Source organism: Chiloscyllium plagiosum, unplaced genomic scaffold, assembly GCF_037043375.1.
Source record: "Chiloscyllium plagiosum isolate Xiang-an unplaced genomic scaffold, Cpla_swu_hap1 HiC_scaffold_19, whole genome shotgun sequence".
Taxonomy (NCBI): Eukaryota; Metazoa; Chordata; class Chondrichthyes; order Orectolobiformes; family Hemiscylliidae; genus Chiloscyllium; species Chiloscyllium plagiosum.
Genome location: NW_028270157.1, coordinates 39,811,740 through 39,833,652, shown reverse-complemented (window position 1 = coordinate 39,833,652; position 21,913 = coordinate 39,811,740). Strand labels below are relative to the sequence as shown.

Below are 21,913 nucleotides of genomic sequence, written 5' to 3'. Positions count from 1 at the left end.
AGGTTTGACAAGGTTCCCATGGGAGACTGGTTAGCAAGGTTAGATCACATGGAATACAGGGAGAACTAGCCACTTGGATACAGAACTGGCACAAAGGTAGAAAACAGAGGATGGTTGCTTTTCAAACTGCAGGCCAGTGACCAGTGGTATGCCACCAAAATCAGTGCTGGTCCATTGCTTTTCGTCATTTATATCAATGATTTTGATGTGAGCATAGGTGGTATAGTTAGTAAGTTTGCAGATGACACCAAAATTGGAAGTGTAGTGGACAACCAAGATGGTTACCTGAGAGTACAACGGGAATTTGATCAAATGGGCCAATGGGCTGAGGAGTGGCTGATGGAGTTTAATTTAGATAAATGTGAGGTGCTGCATTTTGGAAAGGCAAATCAGGGCAGGAATTATGCACTTAATGCCAAGGTCTGGGGAGTGTTGCTGAACAAAGAGACCTTGGATTGCAGGTTCACAGTTCCTTGAAAGTGGAGTCACAGTTAGATAGGATAGTGAAGAAAGCATTTTGTATGCTTTCCTTTATTGGTCAGAGCACTGAGTATAGCAGTTAGGAGGTCATGTTGTGGCTGTACAGGACACTGGTTTGGCCACTTTTGGAATATTGTGCGCAATTCTGGTCTGTTGTGACACTTAAAGGTTCAGAAAAGATTTACAAGATTGTTGCCAGGCTTGGAGGGTTTGAGCTATAGGGTGAGGTTGAATTGGCTGTTTTCCCTGCAGTGTCAGAGGCTGAGGTGCAAACTTAGAGCTTTATAAAATCATGAGGGGCATGGGTAGGGTAAATAGACAGTCTTTTCCCTGTAGTGGGGAGAGTCCAGAACTAGAGGGCATAGGTTTAGAATGAGAGGAGAAAGATTTAAAAGGGACCTAAGGGGCAACTTTTTCAATGAGCTGCCAGACGAGGTGGTGGAGCCTGGTACAATTACAACATTTAAAAGGCATCTGGATGGGTACATGAATAGGAAGGTTTAGAGGGATACGGGCCAAGTGCTGGAAAATGGGACTAGATTACTTTAGGATATCTGGTCAGCATGGACCAGTTGGATCAAGGGTATGTTTCCATGCTATACATCTCTATGACTTTATGTACAGATGGTTGGGCCTAGGACACTACTCAGAGGGACTTCTGTGGTAATAACCTGGAGATACGATGACAGGTCACCAGCACCACAACCACCTTCCTTGGTGTAATGCTTCATATAATGTTTATCCATGGAGGGATTTCCCTTTAATTTTGCTAGATCTCCAAAATGACAAAGCAAATCACATTACATAAGGTTTCAAAGCAAGGATTCCGGAATATGTTCAGCAGCTCCTATACCTTGGCACCCAACTCTTCAAAATGCCATCATTGATAATATCCAATAAAACCTAAACAAGTCAACAATAGTTCCAGTGTACAATGCATTTGTTGTATTGCAATGAGATCTGGACTGCAGCTGGAGGCCTGTGACCAGTGGAGTGCCACAAGGATCGGTGCTGGGTCCTCTGTTTGTCATTTACATAAATGATTTGAATGAGAGCATAAGAGGTACAGTTAGTAAGTTTGCAGATGACACCAAAATTGGAGGTGTAGTGGACAGCGAAGAGGGTTATCTCAGATTACAACAGGATCTTGACCAGATGGGCCAATGGGCTGAGAAGTGGCAGATGGAGTTTAATTCAGATAAATGCAAGATACTGCATTTTGGGAAAGCAAATCTTAGCAGGACTTATACACTTAATGGTAAGGTCCGAGGGAGTGTTGCTGAACAAAGAGACCTTGGAGTGCAGGTTCATAGCTCCTTGAAAGTGGAGTCACAGGTAGATAGGATAGTGAAGAAGGCGTTTGGTATGCTTTCCTTTATTGGTCATTGAGTATTGAGTACAGGAGTTGGGAGGTCATGTTACGGCTATACAGGACATTGGGTTGGCCACTGTTGGAATATTGCGTGCAATTCTGGTCTCCTTCCCATCAGAAAGGTGTTGTGAAACTTGAAAGGGTTCAGAAAAGATTTACAAGGATGTTGCCAGAGTTGGAGGATCTGAGCTACAGGGAGAGGCTGAACAGGCTGGGGCTGTTTTCCCTGGAGTGTCGGAGGCTGAGGGGTGACCTTATAGAGGTTTACAAAATTGAGGGGCATGGATATGATAAATAGGCAAAGTATTTTCCCTGGAGTTGGGGAGTCCAGAACTAGAGGGCATAGGTTTAGGGTGAGAGGGGAAAGATATAAAGGAGACCTAAGGGGCAACTTTTTCACGCAGAGGGTGGTACATGTTTGGAATGAGCTGCCAGAGGAAGTGGTGGAGGCTGGTACCGTTGCAACATTTAAGAGGCATTTGGATGGGTAGATGAATAGGAAGGGTTTGGAGGGATATGGGCCGGGTGCTGGCAGGTGGGACTAGATTGGGTTGGGATGTCTGGTCTGCATGGACAGGTTGAACCGAAGGGTCTGTTTCCATGTTGTACATCTCTATGACTCTATGACTCTATAAATGCCACCAGCAATCCCTCTACCACATCATCTGGAATTAACAGAGGATTAGCAAACAAAAGTGAATGCTCTTTCTGATGCTAGCTCCACAAGTATTCAGAAAAATCTTGCAAAACCAACTTTGACAAACTGGAGTGGCAGACTGGAGAATAGAAAAGTCAACTCACAGGCCAGTTCCTTGTTTCTCAACTCTTAAATGGCCAATGTCTTTGGAGTGGGTAAATAAAATGCTTAAAGACCTTATGGTGCTCACTTTCCATGACGGCAACATTAACAGGGAAAAGCTCCTCCCAGCCAATCATTCAGAATGACAACAGTTTGCCTACCAAACAACATCACACTGAGTCCAAGCTTTAATGATGAGGTAAAGCGATAGTGATGAAAAGAACAGGAAGCAAATCCTATACTTCAAAACCCAATAAGTCTTGGGATATATTGCCTTGTTGTCATATCTGAGCATCAACAATCAGCCTGGTGAATCATGACAACCCATGGCAGAATCAAAAGCTTGAGCAGATGTGATCTTCAGTTTCATTATCAGACACTCAGGTGTCATATTAGGAGTTGGCAAACATCTGCAATCTGATGGGAGATGACTTGCTTCCACTGGAATAAGTGGCCATGTTTTATCAGTGACCATCAATGTCCCTATTGCCCTTAATCCTTTTGTCTCTGTACCTCCAGATGGAGACATCTGCCATATGCCCCAGTCAAAATGCTCTAAAATTGAAGACAAATAACAAAAACTAACACGCATAAATGGCTGTTAATTGTGTCATTTTTTTTCCCTATGGAAGTCTAGTTCTGGACAGAACCAATGAGTATTTGGGTCTCAAGCTGGTCTTTCACAAGTGCAGGGTGCCATTGACTACACATGATGATCAGGGAACTCCGATCACCCAGAAATATGTGAAACATTTTCCATTTCATTAATGGAGCTGATGAGCAACTAAAAAAAAAAAGTCCTTATGCAGTTGTGCAAGATTGAAAAGCCAATTGGGATGATGGTTGTGGTGTGTTGCACGCTACACAAAATAGTACAGCAACAAGGTTTAAGCCCGTAGAGGCACTGATTGCCTTTGGAGCAATCCAAGAGGAAGATAGGATTGAAGACAGTGCAACACTTGTAATGCACACTGCCACCAGGACATCAAGGATATAGCCTAATTATTCTAAAGTTCACTTGCTTCCACCAGAGGATCCAACTAACAACCATTAGTTCAATCACCATCCTCCAATCCAACTGACAATGGCACAAACCTAAAGCAAACAACCAGTTACTTTTTTTCACATCCTCCTATTGCTCCGGTCAATTCAAATTTTCCTATTCATCATTAAATAAATTAATATGCCACGTGTCAATCAAAAAGCACTAGCAAGTAAGCTCGGAAAAAAGAAAAACTAGGCACTTCAAGGAAAGAACATAAATCTAAGATTGCAATGGTTAAGATATGCATGCACACATACTGATGCAACTGCAAACCAATACTTAGGTTTGTTCCATGGTGTAACCCCTGTGCCTTCAGTAAGATGATACTCTACTTCGAGCTCTGCTCTGATTGTTGAAACACTCGCAGCCAGCATCTTATAGTTTTGGAGATAACAGGATCCACCAATATTGATTGAAGGCAATAGATAAGCGAAAGCACTTTAAGTGGAGTACCCTCATCCATGTTTGCTCTTTCTGTACCCCACTACTTTCATTATCCTTGACTGCAGTGCATGTGAATGAGGCACTGCATGGCTGGAGTCAAATTATTTGTTAAACAGTTAAACTGGCATTTAATTCCCTCTATTCCCTTCTTAGCCTAAAATAATCCAGGATTCAATGTCCCTCCTGACACTCCACCCTCTCATCCTCAAGGTGACTTGGATCATTAACTTGGAAGACAAATGATCTGCCCTTGCCCATACAATTCCCACTGTTCCACATCAGAATCCCAATATGACTGGCACTATTACTTCTGCCACTCAATGTCACAAGACAGATGCCCAGATAGGAGCTTTCTGCAACAAGGACCACTCCCTGAACACCCATCTCCATTTGGCTCTCATTTGCCAGCCATTGCCCCACACAATGAGACAGGACAGACAATGCTGCAATTACCACCTGTTTAACCCTGAGTAGATAGTGCCCTACTCCTGGATGGACTGTGCCCTACCCTTGCCCCATTGAACCTCCCTTCCATTTGTCACATTGGCTGTGGTCGAGGGGGAGTGTGGAATCATTCTCCTTCCCTTTGCCACTTTGTTGGTAGTAGATTTTGGACCATTTCCCCAAAAGGCTAGATGACGAGATCAATCAATACTGGGTCTCAAGAGCTATGAGCCCAAGATAGATTATGCATAGCTTATCTTCATTTATCCATGATCTAAATAAATGATGGACTCAGAGGTTGAATTACTAAAATCACAGCCTTATGTTGATATAAGGAAAATAGGTTACTCATCTGTTCATTTTACAAATAGTTCTCTTTATTGGACATCTGAAAAGAAAAAAGTATCAAGCTATTGTCAGCGTAAACCTAAGAATTAAGATACTGTATTAAGAAATAAAAATGGCACATTTGGAAAGCATTTCTGAAATATCAGAACAGATGTAATTAGCTGTTTTATAGCTTTTTTTCCAGTTTTTACACTTTTCATTAAACAGTTACCTATGTGAACATGTCAAGCTTTGTACTGGTTTACTAGTGTACAACACTGGCAGTGCAATTCTAGGTTTTACAGTACATTGAGAAAATTATCGTTCATAATGGAAAAACCGCTTGGAAAAGGATGACCCCCATGTCACTCAGGATAAACAATGTCGTCCTGAGGACAACTGCATGAAACTAAGAAAGAATCAACAAATATGTATTTGCACTAGCCTTAATAGATTAAGAATATATAATTTATGATAGAATGCAGGTTCTACAAACGAAACGGAAAAAGTCAAGAATAGATTCAGTATGAGGTAACACCTGATTTGAGAAACAAAGTTAATTGTTTTGAAATTTGGCAAAGACAATGACATTTTGATTCCCAAACTCAAAGCCTAAGTTAAAATGTAAAGCAATATTGTTTGAGAGCAACATTTATACAGGCCTGTGAAGGAAATCAGTTTGTCTGATTAGGCAAACAGCGCCACAGTGAGGTCTGATTCACAAATGACATCACCAGAGATAATACACTATGGAATACAAATAAATGTGTAACAAACGTAAAAGAAACACAATGTGGAAACCAAGTGATTTTCAGTGAGTGGTGATTTTGGGTAGGAATTAAATTAGAGTGACCACGCCTGAAAAAGACAAAAAGAAGTTGGGATAAATAAAATTTCGAAAAAAGTGTTTTAAACTTCAGCTGGCATATATTTATGATCTGTTCAGGATGGTTGTAGATCCTTTCTTGTAATATTTTAAAATCCACTTACATAAGCATGTAATATAGTTATAATTGTCATTTAAATAGCAGCAGTCAGAGAGGCAGCCAGGGAAAATAGAATGAAGATGTTATCAACATCCACATAGCTCTACTTAAAACACAGCAGAGTGAGACCTAAAGGGACTGCCAATGTTTTAGTGTATTTTAAAATTCATAGTTTTGATATGCTATGCATGTCCATATTGCTCTATATTTGCTGCCCAAAACTGCCACAGAATTCAAAAGGAAATTCAGAGTTTTCCTTTCCTTCCGAGATGGGAATTGTCATTGTCACATTAGGTTTTGCACCTTTTTGGTTAAGGTGAACGAAATACATTAGTGAAAAGCCAATACTTCAATCTCAGTTAGGTATAAAATTCAAAAGATAGGTGCTGAAACATTTGAAGAATACTTCTTTATTTCAAAATAGCGATAGAGATGAAATAATTTGGCAAACTTCCACCTAATTATATGCAAATAACTGCATATATTCAAGTTGTAATCATCATTTATAGCAGGAAGTAGGAATGCACTACTTTCTTCTGGTTACCACAAAAGGTAAATTATCTCTCACACACACACACACACACACTTTCACTGCCTCAATCCTTCAATTAAAAATGCAATTGTGGAACACAAAACCAATTTAGAAGTAACTTGGATTCATAGGTTTGTCATCAGTAGCATTTTAGTACTAAAACTGTGCAGGATGCTGTTAAATGTATTCATTTCACATGTTAAAATTCACAAATCTTTTGCAATTTTTCAGGTCCTAAATTAGATGTAATGATCAATTCCATATTCACTCAAACAAAGTGAAAAGTGCAACAGAATATCCCTGGTCCTACAAAAGCATGACAAAGGAAGCACTAGGACGGTGATGGAGTGGACAGGTGTCAGGTCAATGTCCTACTATGAACTTGCCAAAGACAGAGGTGACAACAGTGGGTCTACCAGCACAGTTGCAGAGCGATCTGCATTATTATGAGCCAGTTATGGAGATTGGGTCTCCTTACTGAGATGGTAACTTGCAGCTGTCAGACAAGGAGGTCTATGAGGCCTCTTTAGCTTCCTCCCCCAACCACCTCCTCCACCAATCCCTACTGGAGCCTCATGGATCAGAAGGCCACAGCTGTGATCACATGCTGCCCACACTGCAGTGACAGAGCCCACCTCTTCCATCTAAAGGCAGCACAGTAGCTCAGTGGTTAGCACTGATACCTCAGCGCCAGGGACTCGGGTTCGATTCCAGCCTCGGGTGACTGTCTGTGTGGAATTTACACATTCTCCCAGTGTTAGGTTTCCTCTGGGAGCTCTGGTTTTCTCCCACAATCCAAACATGTGCAGGTGTGGTGAATTGGCCGTGCTAAATTGTCCATAGTGTTCAGGAATGTATAGGTTAGGTGCATTAGTCAGGGGTAAATGTAGAGTAATAGGGTAGGGGAATGGGTCTGGGTGGGTTACTCTTTGAAGGGTCAGTGTGAACTTGTTGGGCCAAATGGCCTGTTTCCAACTGTAGGGATTCTCTCAAACCCACTGGCTGCACTTGGATGACTTTGGATGCAGTAGTAGCTAATTAGGATGTTGCATCTCACATTATTATATTGACAGGCACAATGCTGGCAAGTATTGGGTTAACATTTAAAAATGACCCTGGCTTGTAATTATTTTTAAAGAGCAAAAATTCTACCCCTCATCTTTGGCAAATATATAATGTGAAAAATATTGAAACTGCATTGCAGCATCAAGGGTGACAGGCTATACTACTGCCTATTGTTAATACATTATATGCTTTTTAACCAAGAGGCTTAGACAAGATGCTCAACACAGCCTTGGCAACAAAGAATGGCAAAAACTAATGATTGAAAAAAACTTTCCAATAGCTATTCATCATGGTGTCTTTCTATGGGCATTAGACTTTGACAAGTTCAATAGTAATGAGTTGTACACATGACCTGCAATTACTGGTGGCAAATAATGAGTTCCATCTGCTCCCATGAATCATTTGGCAATAGTTCATACTTACACATACAATCTGGTTCAATTTTTTGAAGATCTTTTTTAAATCTATAGTTTTGCCCCATCATTAATTACAAGTTCAGTTAAGAACATTACGAATCAAATAGCTAATTTCTTTGAGTTTGATAATGAGTGTATTCATGCAAAATTACTCAATTATGATTGATTGTACCCTAGAGATCTATTCCTTGACAAAAGTCCAAATTAATACAAGTTGAGAGATATCTTAAAATAAGCAACTCCTTTTGTTATCTTATTGTTAATGCTACCTTCATGTTGGACTATTTATTATGTTTTCTTTGTTCTTAGGAAAACTATTTTATCGGACTCATTTTAACCTAATGAAGTTATAACATAGCTTGTTTGCTAAATACCAAAAGCATAGATAAGGAGCTTAGCAATTACTCAACCAATAGATCACAGTTACACTCTAACCTTTTCACATCTAGTTGGGAACGTGTGGACAATTAGAACAACAAATGAGGAGGTGGTCCCTCAAACATGCCCATCCTGAACAGTAGCACAGTCCAGTAAGAAGCTGAAATGTAGCCATATGTGTCAAGTGTCTCATCCTACTCAAAACCTTTGCAAGATGTTGTTTTATATTATAGATCCAAGTTGACTCCATTTGAAGTGAAAACAGTTTTTTGTGCTCACGGATACAGCAAACACTTAGAACATTACAGCGCAGTACAGGCCCTTCGACCCACGATGTTGCGCCGACCTGTCATACCAACTTGAAGCCCATCTAACCTACACTATTCCATGTGCGTCCATATGCTTGTCCAATGACAACTTAAATGTAGTTGGTGAATCTACTACCTTTGCAGGCAAAGCATTCCATACCCTTACTACTTTGAGTAAAGAAACTACCTCAGACATCTGTCCTATATCTATCACCTTTCAATTTAAAGCTATGCCTCCTCGTGCTCGCCGTCACCATTCTTGGAAAAAGGCTCTCCCTGTCCATCCTATCTAACCCTCTGATTATCTTATATGTCTCTATTAAGTTATCTCTCAACCTTCTTCTCTCCAACGAAAACAGCCTCAAGTCCCTCAGCCTCCCCTCCGTACCAGGCAACATCCTAGTAAGTCTCCTCTGCACCCTTTCCAAAGCTTCCACATTCTTCTTGTAATGCGGTGACCAGAACTGTACACAATACTCCAAGTGCGGCTGCACCAGAGTTTTGTACAACTGTAGCATAACCTCATGGTTCCGGAACTTGATCCCTCTGTTAATAAAAGCTAAAACACTGTATGCCTTCTTAACAACCCTGTCAACCTGGGTGGCAACTTTCAAGGATCTGTGTACCTGGACACAGAGATCTCTCTGCCCATCTACACTACCAAGAATCTTACCATTAGTCCAGTACTTTGCATTCTGGTTACTCCGACCAAAGTGAATCACCTCACACTTGTCTGCATTAAACTCAATTTGCCACCTCTCAGCCCAGCTCTGCAGGCTATGTCTCTCTGTAACCTACTACATCCTTTGTCACTATCCACAACTCCACCAACCTTAGTGTCGTCTGCAAACTTACTAACCCACCCTTCTACGCCCTCATCCAGGTCGCTTATAAAAATGATGAACAGCAGTGGACCCAACACCGACCCTTGCGGTACACCACTGGTAACTGGACTCCAGGATGAACATTTCCCACCACCACATCCTCTGTCTTCTTTCAGCAAGCCAATTACTGATCCAAACTGCTATATCTCCCACAATCCCATTGCTCCGCATTTTGTACAATAGCCTACTTTGGAGAACCTTATTGAACATCTTGCTGAAATCCATATATACCACATCAACCGGTTTACTCTCATCTACCAGTTTGGTCACCTTCTCAAAGAACTCAATAAGGTTTTTGAGGCACAACCTACCCTTCTAAGTGAAGTCGTCCAACGATGTTGCCAAAGACTTCAAGTGAATGGTATTTTAGCTGAACTATTTCATTGCAGAATAGCCACATAGCAAATTGACTTGCTTATTTATTCATTTGTTCATTGGATGAGGCTGTCAATAGCTAGGCCAGCATTTATTTCCCATCCCAAATTGCCAAGAGGGCAGTTAGGATCTAGAGCCACATGTCAACCAGACCAAGTAACAGCTTTCCAAACTAAAAGGACATTTGGATTTCAAAGTTGAATACATTTTTCATTGGTGAAACTCATCAGTTGGCCATGCTGCACCCAAAGGCGACCTATTAAAGGCTCTCCTAGTCAAATAGAGAGGGTCTGCATCATAGCACCAACGTTCCTGCCCAATTATTACCATTAACCGCTGAAAACTTGAAAGCACAGTGGTATTTTGCAAAACTAAATTCCATCTTAAAAATGTAACATCAGACGGATTTCACTTTGTTCACATGCGCATCATTATTTGCTGAGTTTAGTTTAGTCAGACAGCTAATGTAACTGGCTTGTCTTGTCTTTATAAAGCATGCTTTGTCATTAGGGACTTATTTTTATCATGGAAGCAACAATGTAGTGTTTTTCCATTCACACTTTATTGAAGGCTCACATTAGTGCCCAATTTTCACAGACCACTCTTTGGGATATGATTAAATTGGTGGCCCCTCCCTTCCATTAATTTTCAAGGACATTGTTCAACAGCAATCTCACCAAGGCTGTAGTTGAACTCAAAGCCCTATAAAGAGAATGCCAGCCAACACCCCAAGGTGGACACATTTTCCAACAGTCGTGACATTGACCTTTAGGTCCCTAGTTACTTTATAACAAGGAGGACACTAGGCACTTGTCACGGTCCTCTTCCATGTCCCCCCCGCCTCACCCTTTGTCCTCCGCTGAATCCTTCTTCCGATCTTCTATCACCCTAACTGTGCCATCTGTCCTCTCCCAGATATATTTCTTCCAAACCTCCATACCCCATATCCCATCTGACAGCTTCCCTCACTGCTGACTCTCCCTTGCCAGCACCAAGCCTCTATTCTGGAGATCTTGATCCTGCTCCACTCTCTTGTGCCAGAGTGCAACAATCGATCATGTAGACAATTGTACAAACCTAGGGCAGATGAAATAGTTACACCTTTGAACAATCTTGTGATTCTTATGCAACACCAACTATATTTGAAGGTAGGACTTTATTGAAAACTGTTTCAGGTTAATTAGTATTCATGTCATACAAATGAGTATGACCTGGAGGCCAGCACAACATGTAACATATGACAAACACTCCACTGACATAACTACAGTGTCTCAACATGCTGTCAAATAAAGTGCTCATCTTCTACAAGTGAACTTGACATTAAATCCAGTTTGCGTTATGACAACATGTCATTGGCATCACTACTATTGGACGGGCAAGATGACTTAACATGATGCTATTTCAATATCCAATATCTTACATAAGATACAAAAAAAAAGTACCTGTGGGTTCATCAATAAAATAATTGACTTCTTTCTTCTCGTCTTTTTCATCAATATGGTCATAAGTTATCTGTGGTACTGATAATGCATTTTCTCCAGTATTCATCATGAAAGCGGTCTCATTATCACGTCCCACTTTGCATTTTCTTTTATATTTCTTCACCTATAGTTCAAAGAGAAGAAAGAAAGGAAAACAATGAATATAATTCTACTTAAAGGAACATGTACTAACAAAATGAGTACTGCAATTTGAAATATGTTTATGACAGGGAGCATCTGTATTCTAAAATGTTAGTATTTTATTGTCAGCACTAAATGCTGATTCAGTGCATTTTTGGAGAAGGCATGGTGAGGACACGTTGAAGTTTTTAAACTTTAGAAGAGCTTCATGTAATTTGTTTCCAATCAAGAACATGATCGAACACGGCAATCAATGTGATCCTAGCACACTCAACTTTAAACTGTCCAACATAAATAATTCGAATAAAATGAGTCCTCACCTAGATCAGACAGCATGGTGGCATGTTACAAAAAACTTCTCTGTGGCTTTTTGTGCTATCCTGTCTTTACAGAATTGCAGAATTGTTACAGTGCAAAAGAACATCAATCGGCCCACGAGGATTCCACCAGCTGAGCCTTTTGGCTTAGTGACAATCACGTGCCTTTTTCCCATTACTCTGCGCATTGTTTCTACTTAGATGAACTATCCAAAATCCTCTTGAACACCTCAATTGAATCTGTACCCACTGTACTCCTAGTCAGTGCATTTCAGACAATAATTAAACAATGTGTGAAAAAAATTATTTCCAAATTGACATTTGCTTCTTTTGCAAAACACTTAATCTGTGTGCCTGATTTTCAATCCTTTTACAAGCAGGGCCAGTTTTTCACTATCTACTCTGCCCAGACCCTTAAGTAATTTTGAAAATTATTAGTTTTCATCTTAGCCTTCCTCTCTCCAAGGAAAACAGTTCTAACTTCTCCAATATATCCTTATGGGGAGGCATTGATGCAGTGGTAATGTCACTGGATTAGTAATCCAGAGACCCAGGTAATGCTCTGTGGTGTCTGAGTTTGAATCCCACCATAGATGATGATGGAATTTGAGACCAAAAACAAATCTTGAATTAAAAGTCTGATGATGACCTTGAAACCATCTGATTCACTAATGTCCTTTAGGAAAGAAAATCTGCTGTCCTTACCTAGTCTAGCTATCAGAGATTCCAGAATCACAGAAAAGTGATTTACTCTTAATTCTAGTGAAACATTCAATTGTATCTAACCACTAGCATGTTTCAAAAATAAAGAAACTCCTCAAACCACCTGTACTACCTTTGCACCAGAAACAACAATGGCAATCTCAGCCCTGGCAACCCTGAAATGTCCTCAGTCCACGAAAAACAACAGCCTGACATAGACATTCTTGATAGAATTATACCTTACTGAAAGCCTGATTGACAACACCATTAAACTCAGAGCAGCGGAAGTGACAGCACAATTGTATACACAGTCAGGAGGGAGCTGCTCCGGGAGTCTTCAAAGTTGACACTCGACTTCATAATGTCTCATGGAAGAAGGTCAAACATGCGCAAGGAAACCTCCTGCAGATTACCACATACCATATAACCACGCAAGAGCCTCCCCCTTATCCTCTGTTGATGTATCAGGCTGTGTGCATTTCTTGTCGCCCTGCTATAGGGAGGATTTTATTCAATTGGAGAGTGAGCAGAAAAGATTAACAAGGATGTTGCTGTGACTAGAGGGTTTGAGATATCGGGAGAGGCTGGATAGGCTAGGGCTTTTTTCACTAGAGCATAGGAGGTTGAGGGGTGACATTTTAGCAGTTTTTAAAGTCATAAGGGGAAAGATAACATGAATAGCAAAGGTCTTTTCCCAAAGGTGGGGGAATTCAAAACTAAGGGCATATTTTTAAGGAGCTGAGGGGCAATGTTTTCACACAGAGGGTGGATCAGCTGTGGAATGAACTGCAGAGGAACTGGTGGATGTAGGTACAGTTACAACATTTAAAAAAACATTTGAATAAGTATAATGAATAGCAAAAGGTTTGTAGTGATATGGGCCAAATGCAGGCAAATGGCACTAGTTTAGTTTGGGAAACTTGGTTGGCATGGATGAGTTATAGAGTCAGAGATGTACAACATGGAAACAGACCATTCGGTCCAACCCGTCCATGCCAACCAGATATCCCAACACAATCTAGTCCCACCTGCCAGCATCCAGCCCATATCCCTCCAAACCCTTCCCATTCATATACCCATCCAAATGCCTCTTAAATGTTGCAATTGTACCAGCCTCCACCACTTCTTCTGGCAGCTCATTCCATACACGTTCCACCCTCTGCGTGAAAAGGTTGTCCCTGAGGTCTCTTTTATATCTTTACCCTCTCACCCTAAACATATGCCCTCTTCCCTGGGGTCAGGGAGTCCAGAACTAAAGACTTTGTCTATTTATCCTATCCATGCCCCTCATAATTTTGTAAACCTCTATAAGGTCACCCCTCAGCCTCCGACGCTCCAGGGAAAACAGCCCCAGCCTGTTCAGCTTCTCCCGATAGCTCAAATCCTCCAACCCTGGCAACATCCTTGTAAATCTTTTCTGAACCCTTTCAAGTTTCACAACATCTTTCCGATACGAAGGAGACCAGAATTGCATACAATATTCCAACAGCGGCCTAACCAATGTCCTGTACAGCCACAACATGACCTCCCAACCTCTGTACTCAATACTCTGACCAATAAAGGAAAGCATTCCAAACACCTTCTTCACTATCCTATCTACCTGCGACTCCACTTTCAAGGAGCTATGAACCTGCACTCCAAGGTCTCTTTGATCAGCAACACTCCCTAGGACCTTACCATTAAGTGTATAAGTCCTGCTAAGATTTGCTTTCCCAAAATGCAGTACCTTGCATTTATCTGAATTAAACTCCATCTGCCACTTCACAGCCCATTGGCCCATCTGGTCAAGATCCCGTTGTAATCTGAGATAACCCTCTTCACTGTCCACTACACCTCCAATTTTGGTATCATCTGCAAACTTACTAACTGTACCTCTTATGCTCGCATCCAAATCATTTATGTAAGTGACAAAAAGTAGAGGACCCAGCACCGATCCTTGTGGCACTCCACTGGTCACAGGCCTCCAGTCTGAAAAACAACGCTCCACCACCACCACCTTCTGTCTTCTACCTTTGAGCCAGTTCTGTATCCAAATGGCTAGTTCTCCCTGCATTCTGTGAGATCTAACCTTGCTAATTAGTCTCCCATGGGGAACCTTGTCGAACGCCTTACTGAAGTCCATGTAGATCACATCTACCGCTCTGCCCTCATCAATCCTCTTTGTTACTTCCTCAAAAAAATGCAATCAAGCTTGTGAGACATGATTTCCCATGCACAAAACCATGTTGACTACACCTAAGCAGTCCTTGCCTTTCCAAATACATGTACATCCTGTCCCTCAGGATTCCCTCCAACAACTTGCCCACCACCGATGTCAGGCTCACTGGTCTATAGTTCCCTTACCACCCTTCTTAAACAGCAGCATCACATTAGCCAGCCTCCAGTCTTCCGGCACCTCACTTGTGACTATCGCTGATGCAAATATCTCAGCAAGAGGCCCAGCAATCACTTCTCTAGCTTCCCACAGAGTTCTCGGGTACACCTGATCAGGTCCTGGTGATTTATCCACTTTTACCCATTTCAAGATATCCAGCACGTCCTCCTCTGTAATATGGACATTTTGCAAGGTGTCACCATCTATTTCCCTAGTCTATATCTTCCATATCCTTTTCCACAGTAAACACTGATGCAAAATACTCACTTAGTATCTTCCCCCATTTTCTGCGGCTCCACGCAAAGGCCGCTTTGCTGATCTTTGAGATGCCCTATTCTCTCCCTAGTTATCCTTTCATCCTTAATGTATTTTTAAAAACTCTTTGGATTCTCCTTAGTTCTATTTGCCAAAGCTATCTCATGCCCCCTTTTTACCCTCCTGATTTCCCTCTTAAGTATATTCCCACTGCCTTTATACTCTAAGGGTTCACTCGATCTATCCTGTCTATACCATACGTATGCTTCCTTCTTTTTCTTAACCAAACCCTCAATTTCTTTAGTCAACCAGCATTCCCTATACCTACCAGCCTTTCCTTTCACCCTGACAGGAATATACTTTCTCTTGGACCAAAGAGTGTGCTTCCATGCTTTAAGGCTCTATTTGGAGGAAGTATAGAAGGTAGCAAGTGTGCAGAAACATACTTTGGGTATGACATTGAATGTCTGTCATGAAGAGTGGGTCAGTAGTGTCACTACTGATCAAGCTGGTTGAGTCTTAAAGGATATTGCTGTTATCCTGAGTCTGTGGCAGATATTGAAGGAAACAAAGGGAGGAAAAAAAATTATTGGCCTCATCCTCACTAATTGGTTTGTCACAGGTGCATCTGTCCATGACAGTAAGAGTGACCCTCACACAGTCCTAATCAAAGACAAGTCAAAAGATAAAGTCCCAACTTTTCTATTAACACACCTTCCATACTCAGTTAATGGAATAGATTTCAAATAGATATAACAACTCAACACTGGGCATCTTTGACACACTGTGGACCATCTGTTGCAGAATTCCACTTCAGTACAATCTACAACCTCATGACATGGTATATTCCTATTCTACCTTTACTATCAAGTGAGGGGATCATTCCTGCCCCAGCGTAGCATACAGGAGGACATGCCAGGAGTACTACCATGAATATATCAACATTAATATCAACCTAGTGAAAGTACAATACAGGATGCTTGCATGCAAAAACGGCAAAGCAGCAAGTGATAGACTGAGCAAAAATCAAGTCCTGATAATGGAGGACAATTAAACAACATACTAAAGGTAGAGCTCCAGAAATATCACCATCCTCAATGGTGGAGGAATCAAACACATCAGTACAAAAAAATTAGGCTGAAGTATTTGCAACAATCTTCAGCCAGAAATGCCAAATGGATGTTCCACCTTGGTTTCCTGCAGAGCTCCCCAGGATCACAGATGCCAGTCTTCAGCCAATTAGATTATCCTCATGAGACATCATAAAATAAAATGTAACAAGATTTTGGGTGACACGGTGGCACAGTGGTTAGCACTGCTGCCTCACAGCACCAGAGACCCGGGTTCAATTCCCACCTTTGGCAACTCTCTGTATGGAGTTTGCACATTCTCCCTGTGTTTTCTCCGGGTGTTCTGGTTTTCTCCCACAATCCAAAAATGTGCAGGCTAGATGAATTGACCAGGCTAAATTGCCCATAGTGTTAGGTGAAGGGGTAAATGTAGGGGAATGGGCATGGGTGGATTGTGCTTTGGCGGGTAGGTGTGGACTTGTTGGGTCGAAGGGCCTGGTTCCACACTAAGTAATCTAATCTAAGACATGGACAATATCCTTGCTTGGGCTGAAAAAATGACAAGTAATATTCACATTATACAAATACCAGGCAATGACCATTGCCAAAGAGAGACAAACCAACCACCACTTCTTGACATTCAATGGTGTTATCTGCTACCATCATCTTTGGGGTTACCATTGACTAGACTGGACTTGCTACATAAACACAACGGCTACAAGAAGCAGATCAGAGGATAGGAATACTGCAGCAAGTAACTCATCTTCTGACTCCCCAAATGACTTTCCACTTCTGTCTACTATCTACAAGGCACAAGTCAGGAGTGTGATGAAATACACTATGTGCCTGGATAGGTGAAATTCCAACAATACTCAAGAAGCTTGGTATGTTCAAGGACAAAGCAGCCCACTTGTTGATATCAAATACACAAGCATCCACTCTCTCCATCACCAAATCTCAGCAATAGCACTGTGTACAAGATGCACTGCAGAAATTCACCAACAATCCTTAAACAGCATCTTCCAAGTCCTCAACTACTTCCACCAAGAAGGACAGGGCAGCAGATACATGGGAACACGATCACTTGCATGCGGCCCTCCAAGCCACTCACCATCCTAACTTGGAAATATATCACTGTACTTCAGTGTTGTCGAGTCAGGTTTCTGGAAATTCTTAACAGTATTGTGGGTCAATCCACAGAAGGTAGACTGCAGCAGTTCAAGAGGGCAGCTCATTACCAACTTATAAAGGACAACTAGGGACAGGCAATAAATGCTGACCAGCCAGCTACACCCACATCCCTCAAAATGAATAAGAAAATGAGCTGAAGGTACTTTGATATTGCAAAGACTAAAGGCTGTAACAATATGCCAGCAATAGAATTGAAATCTTGTGCTCTAGAACTTACCACATCTAAGCTGCTCTACATTGGCAATTACCCAACATAGAAAATTGGATTGTACAAAAAATTAGAAGCAAGAAAGAAGTTGCTTGATCTACTGCTTTTCATCATTGATACAAGTGATTTGGATGTGATACAGGAGGTACAGTTGCTAAGTTTTCAGATGACACCAAAATTGGTGATGTAGTGGACAGTGAGGAAGATTATTTCAGATTACAATGCAGCAGTTCAAGAGGGCAGCTCATTACCAACTTATATCAGATGGGTCAATGGGCCAAGGAGTGGCAGATGAAGTTTAATTTAGATAAATGTGAGATGTCGCATTTTGGTAAGGCAAACCAGGGCAGAATGTATACAGTTAATGGGAATGACGTGGGGAGTGTTGCGAACAAAGACTTACGGGTACAGGTGCATAATTCTTTGAAGGTGGAGTTGCAAGTAGACAGGGTGAAGAAAATGTTTGGCATATTTCCCTTCACTGAGCATAAGAGGTGGGATGCCATATTGCAGGTGTACAGGACATTGTTGAGACCACTTTTAAACTACTACGTACAAGCCTGGTCACCTTTCTATCAGAAGGATGTTGTAAAACTTGAGTGTGCAGAGAAGATTTACAAGGATGCTGGAGGGTTAAAGTTTTTGTGAAGGGTAGATTATGCCTCACAAACCTTATTGAGTTCTTTGAGGTAGTGACCAAACAGGTGGATGAGGGTAAAGCGGTTGATGTGGTCTGTATGGATTTCAGTAAGGTGTTTGATAAGGTTCCCAATGGTAAGTTATTGCACAAAATATGGAGGCATGGGATTGAGGGTGATTTAATGGTTTGGATCAGAAATTGGCTCGTTCTAAGAAGACAGAGGTGATAGCTGATGGAAAATGTGCTTCCTGGAGTTCAGTTGAGTGGTATACTGCAAGGATCTGTTTTGGGGCCATGCTGTTTGTCATTTTTATAAATGACCTGGATGAAGGTGTAGAAGGATGGGTTAGTAAATTTGCGGATGACACCAAGGTTGGTGGAGCTGTGGATGGTGCCAAAGGATTTTAAATGTTACAGAAGGACATAGATAAGCTGCAGAGCTGGGCTGAGAACTAGCAAATGGAGTTTGATGTGGAAAAGAGTGAGGTGATTCACTTTGGAAGGAGCAACAAGGATAATAAAGAGTACTGGGCTAATGGTAAAATTCTTGGTCGTATGGATGAGCAGAGAGATCTGTGTCCATACGCATAGATCCCTGAAAATTGCCACCCAGGTTGATAGGGTTGTTAAGAAGGCATATGGTGTGTTAGCCTTTATAGGTAGCAGGATTGAGTTTCAGAGCCACAAGGTCATGCTCTGGTGCAGCCGCACTTGGAGTATTACAGTTTTGATCACCGCATTACAAGAAGAATGGAGAAGCTTTGAAAAGGGTTCAGAGGAGATTTGCTAGGATGTTGCCTGGTAGGAGGTCTTATGAGGAAAGGCTGAGGGACTGGAGGCTGTTTTCATCAGAGAGAAGGTGACTGAAAGGTGATTTAATTGAAACATATAAGATAAACAGAGGATGAGATAGAGTGGACAGTGAGAGCCTTTTTTCCTCAGCATGAGGAGACATAGCTTTAAATTGAGGGGTGATAGATAAAGGACAGCTGTCAGAGTAGTTTCTTTATTCAGAGTAGTTGGGGCGTGGAACGCAGTGCCTGCAACAGTAGTAGACCCGCAACTGTAAAGGCGTTTAAATGGTCATTGGATAAACATATGGATGAAAATGGAATAGTGTAGGATAGATCGGCCTCAGGTTGATTCCACAGGTCGGCGCAATATCAAGGGTTGAAGGGCTGTACTGCACAGTAATGTTCTAAGTTCTACATTCTAAGTTATAGAGAGAGGCTGAATAGGCTGGGGTTTTATTCCCTGGAGATCGCTGACTGAGAGGTGACCTTAGAGGTTTATAAAATCATGAGGGGCATGGATAGGATGAATGCAGGTCTTTTTCCTTGGGTGGGGAGTCCAAAATTAGAGGGCATAGGTCTAAGGTGAAAGGGGAAACATTTAAAAAGGACCTGACAGGTAACTTTTCATTCAGAGGGTAGTGTGCGTATAGAGCAAGAGTAGTTGGTGAGGCATGGATCATAACAACATTTAAAAGATATTTGGATGAGTTGATGAATGGGAAGGGTTTAGAGGAATATGGGCCAAATGATAGCAAATGGAACTAGGTCAGATTGAGGTGTTTGGTCAGCGTGGACGAGTTGGGCCGAAGGATCTGTTTCCGTGCTGTGTGACTGTGACTCTAAACTAAACTCCTCCAATTACAGCCCCAGTCTGTTCTTGAACATCAGCAAATGTTGGGGACTATCATTAACACTTACAAAGTAACACTTGTTTATCAATAACCTACTCACCGACACTCATTTGGGTTGTGCAACAGTCACGCAGCTCAGCATTTCTCAATACAATCTTGGTCACACTTCGAATAAAGGATCAAATTCAAATTGTGAGGAGTGTGTGACTAGCCTTGACATCAATGCTGCATTGAATTGAATGTAGCATCAAATAGCCCTAGCAAAACTGGAATCAAGTGAAAAGTCACCCCTCATTGGAGTCATTTAAGTCATTTGATGGAAGACTCTGGATATTTACTTGATAGAGTTTAATTTATGGGGCAGTGATCTCATTGCAATTTACAGAATACAGAGGAGCCTGGATAGAATGGACATGGAGGAAAACGTTCCACAAATAGCAAAGACTAGGACCCAAGGGCACAGCCTCAGCATGAAGGGAGACGAGGATGAATTTCTTCAGCGGGAGGGTGGTGAATTTGTGGAAGTTATTGATTCCCTTCCTAATCAAGAACTTACCTATCTCTGTCTTAAAAACACTCAAAGGTTATGGGGGAAAAGTAGGAGAAGGGAATTGAGAAACTGGTCAGTCATGAAGCAGATTTAAATGGGCCAAATGGCATAATTCTGCTCCTTAATGGCCTTAGAGACTATGTAGCACAAAAGAAGATTGTTGAGATTGTTGGACCAAACCATCAGTCATTTGAGCTCCAGAACATCTAGGTCCAGCCATCTTCAGCTGCTTCAACAAAGACCTTCACTCCATCATAAGGTCAGAAGTGAGGATGGTTCATTGATGTCTTCACAACATTCAACACCAATTTGAAATTGCTCAGATACTGAAGCAGTCCATCTCCAGTTGCAGCAAGTGACAGGCAATGATCATTTCCAATCAGATGATCAGAAATAATCTAGCCATTACCCCCTTGACAGTCAATGGTTTTACCATCATTAACTTCGGGTTTATCATTGACCAGAAACTGAACTGGACTAGTCATATACTTTTACAGTGGCTACAAAAGCAAGTCAAAGTCTTGAAAATCTGCAACCTCCTGAATCCCCAATGCCCATACACCATCTACATGACACTAGTCAGGAATGTGATGGAATGTTGTCCACTTGTCCAGATGTGTGCCAATCTAGCATTCAAGTAGCTTCACACCATCCAGGACAAAGAAGCTCACTTCATTAGCACCACAACATTCACTCCGTCCACCACTGATGCACAGTAGCAGTATTGTGTGCCATTTACAAGTTGTACTGCACAAACTCCCCAAGGCTCCTTAGACAGCACCTTCAAGATCAAGACCATTACCATCTAGAATACCATCTAGAATACATGGAAACATCACAACACAAGATACTCACCTTCACTTGCCTTCCTTTTGTGTTGCTGGATCAAAATCCTGGAACTCCCGAACTGCAGTATAGACCTACCTACAGCAGATTGATTGTAGCAGCCCAAGTGGATAGCGAACCATGAGCTTGTCAAAGGCAATTTGGTATAGAAAATAAATGCTGACCCACATTCAATAAATGAAAAGTTGCGCTTTTTTTTTTAGAGAGTTAAGTATTTCATCCCTGAAAATATTCTCATAAGACTGTTTTGCGCTTTCACTTTGTTCCTAAAATGTGGCCTTCAGTACACAAAACTGTACACAATATTCCAGCTGAAGTCTAATTAGTGTCCTAAATAAATTTAGCATAGCATCCCTGCAATTGTACTCCGTGTTGCTATTAAAGAGGCAGAGAATACTGTATTCTTTAAATATTCTCTTTCCTTGTCCTGCTACTTTTAATGACTTTTGAATGTATACATCCAGGTCTCCCCGGTCACCTTTTAGAATAGTACCATTTACTTTATACGACTCTTCATGTATTTTGTAACAAAGTTGTATAACCTCGGTTTTATGCACTGAATTGCCCTTGCCCAGTAAAGCAATCTGAGAGATAACAAGTGCTATCTGAGCCAGTCTGATGATGGGCGACCAGATATT

The 21,913-nt window shown here is 41.5% G+C and overlaps 1 protein-coding gene across 1 annotated transcript in view; it reads right to left on the bottom strand.

Annotated features, from left to right (window-relative positions):
- kcnq1.2 (potassium voltage-gated channel, KQT-like subfamily, member 1.2) overlaps positions 1–21,913 on the bottom strand; it is a 599,569-nt gene that overhangs the window by 484,476 nt on the left and 93,180 nt on the right. Inside the window, exon 10 of the mRNA XM_043709474.2 lies at positions 11,298–11,460. Within this exon, the coding sequence (XP_043565409.2) occupies positions 11,298–11,460 (163 nt within the window). The remainder of the gene's footprint in view (positions 1–11,297; positions 11,461–21,913) is intronic.